General features: G+C 38.5%; 1 protein-coding gene across 2 annotated transcripts; it reads right to left on the bottom strand.

Annotated features, from left to right (window-relative positions):
- Window positions 1–3,376: 3,376 nt before the first annotated feature.
- LOC108363692 (HEAT repeat-containing protein 6) lies at window positions 3,377–6,857 on the bottom strand. Of its 2 annotated transcripts, none has more exons than XM_017617136.1 (2): window positions 3,578–6,851; window positions 3,377–3,439 (listed from the first exon to the last, which is right to left on the bottom strand). In XM_017617136.1, exons 1-2 carry the CDS (start codon window positions 6,689–6,691, stop codon window positions 3,431–3,433), a joined length of 3,123 nt encoding a protein of 1,040 aa, XP_017472625.1. In that variant the 5' UTR covers window positions 6,692–6,851; the 3' UTR covers window positions 3,377–3,430. The 2 variants fall into 2 exon arrangements, with proteins under 2 accessions (XP_017472625.1, XP_017472626.1); XM_017617137.1 differs by lacking the exon at window positions 3,377–3,439 and having other exon boundaries at window positions 5,527–5,653; window positions 5,749–6,857.
- Between the last annotated feature and the right edge of the window lie 2,972 nt (window positions 6,858–9,829).

Raw genomic sequence — 9,829 nt, 5'->3', positions numbered from 1 at the left:
CCCGCTTCCACCTGCTTTGGATGAAAAGCAAAGTGCTTCGCCTAATATTGTAGCTAAATCCGACTCTCTAAAAAGTGCTAATTTGAAATCGGCAGCCTCGGTCAAACAGTCTGTTAATACTCCGATTGAAGCCAAGACCCAACAACAAGAAATAACTTTGGGATCGTTGTATAATATTATTGTCTCTCTTCGAGCCGACAATAACCGAATGTTCAACTGTATCACTGCGCAGCGCGATAAAAACAACAAGCTAGTGTCGAAAATTGATAATTTGCATTCTGATCTTCTTTCTATGCGGTGTGCTCTGCAAGAAAACGACGGTGCGATTGCCAAAGTATCTGTTCGAATTATCTAACGCCTAGTTTTAATTTTAGGCGTTGCAATTTTGATATTGTCAACCTAGAAATCTCCTCCACAGGCTGGGAATCACTATTTTCTGGATTCGATGTTACGGACTGTTATACTATTTTTAAAGATAGAGTCAATGAAATCTGTGTGAACAATATTCCGCTAAAAAAAACAAAACTGCTACAAAATCCCGTGGTATACTAAGAAACTAAAGAATTTGCGAATTAAGTTTTACAAAAAATTCAAATCAACTAAAATTTCTGCTTTTAAAGATTCGAGAGAGTTTAAAAAGTTAGGTAAAATTCTTCAGAGCACGTATATTCGTAGTTTCGAGACGGATATCAAGGTGAATCCAAAGTCGTTCTGGAACTATGTAAATTCAAAAAAATCGTGCTCTAGTATTCCCTCGGAAGTCTTTTATAATGGGACCCATGCCTCTTCTTCTTCTGAGGCTGCAAATCTTTTTGCTGACTTCTTCCGCTCGAATTTTGTGACACAGTCGGACACCTCTCAGGGTTTTTTCCAACTGTGGATTCTCCAATTAACTTTGGCAGGCTCTCATTATCTCTTGATGATGTAGTTGATGGCATTTTGCAAATCAAATACTCATTGCAGACAGACGTTGATGGCTTATCATCGTATCTTCTTAAGAATTGTTTGGCCTTTGCAAACCCACTTCTGTTACTATTCAATAAATCACTTGGGTGTGGCGAGTTCATTGATGCCTGGAAAGTTACCTTCATTAGCCCTATATTTAAAAGTGGTGACAAAAGCAATGGCCCGTAGTCATAGTCAAAATAAAGTCGACTTTAAAGTTAGTTGCAGCTTTTTGACATAATTTTCAATGGGATATCTGTCAAAAAAGCTGCAACTAACTTTAAAGTCGACTTTATTTTGACTATGACTACGGGCCAATGTTTCCAACTACAGGCCCATCGCCAAGTTGTCGACTGTTTCAAAGCTGTTTGAATATATTGTTAAGCAGAAGTTGTATTTTACAGTCAAACGCTTAATTTCCGATAATCAGCATGGTTTCATGTCCGGTAGGTCTACTGTGACAAGTCTAGCAATTTTCTCTGAATTTTGTATGACGGCTTTCACCGGACCTATATCAACTTTTCTAAAGCTGATTGGAAAGGTTACGCGGAGTTTACCGAAAACACCTTCACAGCGCTCCCCACACCAACCGACGTCCATCTCGGTGAACGTAAGTTCCGCAGGGCTGTCACTGCTGCTGCAGCTCGCTTCATACCGGCAGGATGTATATCGGACCCGCGTCCAAACTTCCCTGCCGAAGCGGCTGTTCTAGCCGATGAGCGTGATAGCCTTCGTCAGGCCGATCCCGGAGATCCCCGTATCAGGGATCTCAACGCGGAGATTCAGCAACTAGTAAACGTACATAAGCCGAAGAAGTGGGAAGAGCATCTGAAGACCTGCAATTTCACCTCTGGTGTGAGCAAGCTTTGGTCAACCGTGAGGTCCTTGTCTAATCCGACGAAGCACGACGACAGAGTCGAAATTTCCTTCGGCGACCATGCCTCGTCGGACCCGGAGCGATGCGCGAGCTATTTTAGCCGGCAGTTCATACTGCATCCTCCGGTGGACAAAGCCAAGCGTCGAGTGACCAGAAGGCTGCACAAACTGCCAACAACCTGTGCCCCCCTTGCTTTCACTTGCGGTGAAGTTCAGGTGGCCATCGGGAAGGCGAAAGCCTCCAAAGCCATGGGTTCCGACGGAATATGCATGCTGATGCTGAAAATTTTGGGTCCTGCGGGGGTAGCGTACCTAACGGAGGTCCTCAACTTGTCAATGGCCACTCTCATCATCCCAGACATCTGGAAGGTGGGAAGAGTGGTCCCACTGCTCAAACCGGGGAAACCAGCCAACAAAGGAGAACCTTATCGCCCGATAACACTCCTTTCCCCGGTAGCGAAGACACTAGAGGCCTTGCTGCTCCCGTATTTCACGAGACACCTGACCCCAGCGAAGCATCAGCATGGTTTCCGTAAAACGCACAGTACAACAGCACTTAACGTCATAAACGCGCAGATAACACGTGGCCTAAACCGCAACCGTCGGTGTGAGAGAACTATTCTAATAGCGTTGGACCTGTCAAAGGCGTTTGACACCGTCAGTCACTCTACGCTACTAGAATGCATAGAGGCTTCCTCTCTCCCACAGAGGCTCAAGCGGGGGTCGGCGAATTATCTGATCGGTAATGTTTAGAGACAAATCGAGCAATATCAGAAAAATAAAACACGGGGTTCCACAGGGTGGTGTCCTTTCCCCATTACTGTTTAATTACTAAATTTCAAAGCTCCCTCAACCACCAGAGGGAGTCTAGATTGTCTCTTATTCCGACGATTGTTCGATAATGGCGTCTGGGAATGGAATTGATGAGTGTTCGAAAGTAAACTGGTATCTCTCGGAACTTTCTCGCTTCTTCACTGTAAGGAGCCTAAACCTTTCCCCTACAAAATCCTCTGCGATCATGTTCACCACCTGGACGAAGGAGGTCAGACTACCGCTGGGAATTCACGTCGAGGATACCCCAATTTCGACGGTGAATAACCCCAATATACTCTCGAGTAATCTTTGACCACACTTGACTTGGGCCACAGACGTGGTCACCCAAATAGACAAAATGCTTGCAGAAGTACCCTCGCCCAGGCACATTAGGAGGCATCTCTACGAAGTGACGGACGAAGTCGAGAGGTTCATTAAACAACGTCTGGACCCGTCAGTTTACCGACAGTACCTGAGCGGCATTCACAGGGAGTCAGTCTCAAGATATGTAGACTCCAGACCTGTGAATGCCGTTCTAGGCGAACAACCACCGGACATCGGCGAGACGGCTTCATCTGCCTCGGGAGACTAGAACCACAATATCTCTACTTCGCTCTGGCTACTGCAGCAGGTTAAACGCATACCTGAGCAGATTAGACGCAGATGTGCCAAATGAGTGTCCGGCATGCGGAGACACCCCACAACTCGAAGCATCTCTTCGTATGCCCGGAAAACCCGACACCCTTTGTACCTGTGCACCGACCCCATTGAATCTGCACGCTTCTTGGGGCTTCCGTTAGTGGAACTTGACGATAATGACTGAGATATTAACCGAACTGGGCGGTGTTGGTGTATCCGCTACAACAACAACAATGGAAAAAGATAAACAAATTGATTTCAAGACAATATTTATTTAGTAGCAGAATGGTATAGAGTCTCTTACAAGTTTAATAGCGTTTGTATATTCTGGAGTCAAAGTCGGATCGCTTTTCAACAAATCATCTAAATTTGATGAGCAAGAGAGTAAAGGTGCTGCTTTTTCCGGAATCATGCGGGTCGTTACCCTAATCCACGTCTTTTGTACTACTTCTAACTTTCCCGTGAGTATTCGAGAGAACATAGTATAATCATGTAAGGCAGCAAATTTTATGACGTGGCATATAAGGAGACATAACTGTTCTTGAAAGTGGTCTCTGTGATTATATTCGTAAAAATTTTGTAAGTTATAAGATTGCTCAATAGCTCGAATTACTGTGTTCCATATCATTTCATAGTATTCTCCGAAATATTTTCTCTTAGATATATGAATTAGAGCAGTTGTTGCATTAATTTTTACTTTATAATTCGAGTGGTTGCAAATTACATGACAGAGGGTCGGATAAAGTGACGATCGCCAGTTGAAACCTTCATAAAGATTGGTGCATAAAAATATATTTTCATTGTTTACCATATTTTTGACCGCATAGCATGCATTCCATTTGACTTTCGATGTTCCGGAAGAGCGTATACCATCAATTAACATCGTTATAGCGAGTTTGATAAGAGTTCTATCCAAGATATTCTTGATGTGGTCTTCAGACAGTAGTCCTAGCAAATTGCCTACAGTTCGAACAGCATTACAGCGCACTTTATCATTATCATTGCAAGCTTCGGTTGAATATCTAATTAGGTTCAACAATACTTCATCCGAAATTGATTCATTGGATGCATCCATACTATTTTCTAGCAAGGCATCACTAATATTTCCCATAGACCAAAGAATTTTAATTCGTACGGCAATATTTTTATCTTTTGCTAATCTTAAAATCAATCCTGCCGTGTTTTCAATAAAAACAAGGTCAATACGCATTGAAGGAAAGGTAACAAAAACGGATAAAGCTCGCACGGCTGTCGCCCGAATTATCACTTCCTCCGTAGGGTCACTGCTCATACCAGTCAAGAAACTCAGTAAAGTTATTCGGATAGACTGCACCAAGTTTTCAAAAACGATCCCGCTAATGCTTGATATTGTATCACACAAAGTAATTTTAACAGCTGTCTCTTTTTCTCTAGGTATTAAATTTATTATTACAGGTAGCATACTAATCAAGAAACGGGTACAGATGTCAATATTTTGTGTATTATCATTGTTATGTAAAAACGCGGTCATCTGATGAACACATGTTTCTAAGCATTTCGATCCGCATAGCCTAATTTCAAGTTGACTGTCACTTAAAGCATCCTCTAAAATCATCGCGATCTCCTCCAAATTATTCTTTAAAAAGAGTTCAAAATGTGTAGCCAATGCCGACAGCATATGAAGACTTTTAATCCTTAAAGTATTACAGGTTTTTAATTTTTGACATCTTGTATTGTGTAGTGAATGGCTTATTTTCAAGTTATCAAAGACTTTCAATACTAACCACGACGATTCCAAATCCCAATTTTTATTTTCTGATTCTTGAACAGTCTTGTATACACCATTAACAGTAACCTTTTTCATGACTGAACAGTTGATAACTGGTTGCCGATACTTTTCGCATGTTAGTAAACGTTGCTTAAATATACCTAAAGATTCAGGCAGGCCCAGAGGCATTTCTGGTTCCATTAACAAACATTCCAACACGGTAAACGCAGAAACTTGGACATTTAAATCGTTGTGAGAGCAGAGTTTCCCAACCGCATTCACAAAATTGTGAACGAAACTACATTCAAACTTATCAAATGGAGTTACTTGAACCAAAGCCGCTGAACATTTTAATGCTTGTATTAATTCAGGTAATGGGACTTCCTTTTCTAAAAGCATAGTAAGCGCTTTATAAGCTGATAAAATAGTTAAACCAAGCTTTTGTGAATATGGAACAAATGCGGTTGATCGGTATTTGTATTCGGCTTGACTAAATAAAGATCTCGAGTTCAAAAAAAGATCCGCACAAACTTGTAGAGCATAGCATCGACATCTGGAACTGGTGTCAGTTTGACATACCAAAAGGATATCGTGTCGAGCATTTGCATCATCCATCTCGCTGGGAAATATTGACTGCCAAAATGAATAAAGATAATACCGGTCAGCTAATTTAGTAATATCACTCAAAAGAGATAAAGCAGTTAATCGTATTTTAATATTAAGATTACTTTGATAAACATCGTGTCGGAATTCATGAAAATGATTTTGTGAAACCTGGATGATCGTAACTTTATCTTCTATTGGCTTATCGATTATGGCTGCAGATTCTGGCATTGCATGCACAACTCCTTTGTTTCTTGTACCCCGATTTCTTTTTCTCGTTACAATTTTAACCCCAATTTTATGATAAGCATCCATGTCAACTTCGTCTTGCAAGGTGTTGAAATATCGTAAAGGCTGTAGATTCCGAATCCATAACGGCTTTTTTTCTTTAATTGGGTTCCCAAAAAACATTAATCCTAGAGAAATTCCCAATAGTTCTGCCATGTAAAGCTTAAGACCATCACTGTCGTCGCAAATAAGTTTCCTTATCAAATTCAAAGAATAATATGTTATGAGCGGGTTCCTGGAGGTGCTAAATTCAGACGAGTTATGCAAACGTATCAAAAACTCCAATATCGGCTTAAGAGTCATAGTTTTTCGGTAAGATAAAGTCACGTTGTCCGGAGCATTGATTCCCATATCTATACATTCCAAAATAGATAGGACATAATCATCACATTTCTTTACTTTGTCCATATTTAGACGACTATAAATTAAGGATTTTGGTTGAAATACTTGGCTGAATCCCATCAAGCGATATTTTGGGAATAATCCCACAACTTTTATGATTGCTCTCAGTGCATAATATTCTGCAGGGCCATTCTTAGAGTAAACGTCGTAAAGCCAGTTTAAAAAGCCTTTTATCCGTTTATCATTTCTAGTGTCACAAAAAGAAAGTGAAGTTTCTATAAATCCGTTGATGCATTTAACTACTTGTTCATCCGTAGTGGAAATTGTACTAAATAAATCAAAAACAAGTAAAGTCTTTTCAAGAAGCATTCCACACTGCTTCTTATAACCTTTTAAAGTTTGTAGATCAGCAAAAATTTCGGTTATAGCTTCAGTCATTTTGACAATGATTAATTATTAGTTGAACTGACTTCAACATTTAATTAGAACTGGGAAACTATCGATGGCCCTATCGATAGTATCGATGGCTTTTGACTCGTTCCCACGACAATCGGGTCTACGTAAGGCACGGTGCACATTAGTACGATACGATATGCGATGCGATATGCGATACGTTATGGATGCGACATCGACATGCTTGGCTTGGGCAATAATACAAGGTGGTATCAGTTGTGACAGCTCAATTTGACACTACCTTAGCTCAGTAGAATGAGAAGAAAAACGGGAAGAAATGAATCCCCATATGGGGCAAAAATATAAAATTTCACATTTTCTCCTTAACAAAATTTGCCTTTTTAAGAAAACAAAGTGTGTATACTGAGAAAAAATAAAAAGCATTTAACTATATTAATGGGCAAAGAATAGTGAAAGAAGTAACACTGTTTCACGTAAGGTAGTCAATATGGCGGAATTAGAGCGAGAAGTTGCCAACTGATAACACCTTGTATTATTGCATCATGGGTAATTGGTAGGAAGCGCGGCATTTTTTGCAATAAACATGATCGTTTCACAGGCGGAATCATCATCCTAATTTTTTTTTTAGTCGAATTAATAAAAAAAAACATGTTTATGGAACTATTCCGAAAACTACTGTAGAACAGACATGACTAGTTAGGCAATGAGAAATATAGCGTCTGAGGTCAAGGACACAGGTAAATGCACAAAAGGATATTTTTCGTGATGGTTTATTTACCTTTGTTTTCATATCTTTAAAAAGAAATTTATAGAATCCAATAACTTTAATAAACCTATTTATTTTTAATTTTGAACAGCAAAAAAGATTTGGTGTTTGTTTAAATGTTAATGATTAACTATTTTGTTTCAAATATTCAAATAAATAGTAATCAAAGTACTTAGAAACAATTAGGAAATAATTAATAATGAAGTATGTATGTAGGTAATTATTTTTGATTATTCGTTATATTTTATATGTTTTTTTCTATTTAGTGTTATTTTATTATTTTTTTGATATTTTTATTAAGCTTTGTACCACGATTGTTTATTAGGAAAAATTGGAAAAGCAACAAAGTCTAAGCGGTAGAAGTTATAGCAGCTATTTCGGAGATCACCACATCTCTTCATCAGACTTTTTTTTCTAGACTTCAGCAGGGATCGAACCTGCGAATTCGATGTTCAAAGTCAGAAGCGTTAACCACTGAGCTATGTACATCCCGTAAACTCTTGTTGCTAATTCATTTTCCTTATTCAACCAACTACTATCAAGTGCAGCTGATTTGCCGCTATTTAAACTGGAAATCGTAATTGTTGTTGTCAATTCTATACATCCATTTGCTTATTTGCTTTTTTGTATAGTTTCAGGCAGGCTCTTCCTAAACTATGTATTTGTCAATGTTATTGTGGCTTGTTAACATTTTATTTTTAATATTTTTATTGAGCTTTGTACCACGATTGTAGATTAGGAAAAATTGAAAAAGCAACAAAGTTTAAGCGGTGGAAGTTATAGCAGCTATTTCGGAGATCACCACATCTGTTCATCAGACTTCTTTTTTCTAGACTTCAGCAGGGATCGAGCCTGCGAATTCGATGTTCAAAGTCAGAAGCTATGTACATCCCGTAAACTCTTGTTGCTAATTCATATCATTATATTTAATAAGTTTTTAAATTAAAAAGAGAAAGTACAAATTTGTGTGCTCTATAACCCAATGCTACAAAAAATAATGAAGTAAAAATATCCGGTAAGTCATGTTATTTTTCAGGTAGGTTTTGCCGAGTGAAGTAAAAATCGAGATACGAAATTTTTGTCACACACCCACACAATCTTGATTTACTGTTAAAACCGGTTTTCCGTACTTATAAGCCTGTAACTCAGTTGACTATATACCGAGTTTAGACTTTTCGAATGATATATGTATATAAACTTTTAGAAAATTCAAGAGATCTGTGTGTATTTTCGTTGTTCATTTTTTTCGTCTTTTTCAAATTTCGCAAAATTTTCACGCACTATTTTATAAAGCAACTACAGTCGTGTCTCTATATAGCGAACACCCGCTATAGTGAACACCTCGATGAGTGAACACCGAAATATTTACACAGAGTACTGTAAATAGTGAACAATCGAATGCCTCTAAATAGTGAACAAAATTTTAAAAGCAACGGCAAGCATAAATTGACAAAAAATACCAAATTTAACCGGAAATGAAAGCGGTTATTCCCTGAAATTTACCACTTTATGTTTATTACTAGAAAAGCTGCTACTATGTCAAGTATGATAGAATACAAGATTGCGCCGATTGCAGCAGAATTCGTGAGAGTAATTTTAGTGTGACGTCATCGTAGAGTTGACAACTGAGAGCGGCGAGAATGAGGGCGACTAGTGATGTGCTGAATTGTCCCCAATACTCGGTACCCAATACTTAAAAAAGATTTTATTTTATTTTATTTATTTATTTTTTACAGTCTGTTAGACTTATATTGCAACAAAGATTTAACATTCTTATAATTAGATTTTAGATTTAAAATGTAAATATTAAATATTAAATACAAAATACAAAATGCTCTACAGAAATTTTTAAATAACATTATTTCTTTATCACTGCAATTATTTTATGTCAATATAAACGCATGCAATTTCCTGGAAGTTATGTAGACGGTTGGAAAGGCCGAGTTTCCAATCCGCGCTATTCTTTTTGGGTTACTCCATTTATTGATATCTCCTGGGTGGTCAGAAAGGCCGAGTTTCCGATCCACCCAGTCGCGCTTTCGTGACGGTTGATGGTTGGAAAGGCCTTGTTTCCAATCCGCTCGTTTATTGTTTATTATCTAAGGGTCTAGGTAGTCGGAAAGGCCGAGTTTCCGATCCGCCTAGTCTCGATATCTTGGTGGTTGGAAAGGCCTAGTTTCCAATCCACGCTATTGTTGATACATCACTATCTTGTAGGCTGCGTTCTACAATAGTCAAATAGCAGCCGCTTGAAAAGAGTGATAGTATCACAATTTTTTATAGCCTCTGGTAATTCATTGAAGCACTTTAAGCCTTTATAGAAAATATTTTTTTTGTCCACTTCTGTTCTATACTGTTATTCTCTTTCAACAAATTTCTCTCTCAACAAATATGTA

Source organism: Rhagoletis zephyria, unplaced genomic scaffold, assembly GCF_001687245.7.
Source record: "Rhagoletis zephyria isolate East Lansing unplaced genomic scaffold, Rhagoletis_zephyria_1.1 Rzeph_scaffold_01339, whole genome shotgun sequence".
Lineage (NCBI taxonomy): Eukaryota > Metazoa > Arthropoda > Insecta > Diptera > Tephritidae > Rhagoletis > Rhagoletis zephyria.
The sequence above is the reverse complement of the archived record's forward strand: the minus strand, read 5'-3'. Positions and strand labels throughout refer to the sequence as shown.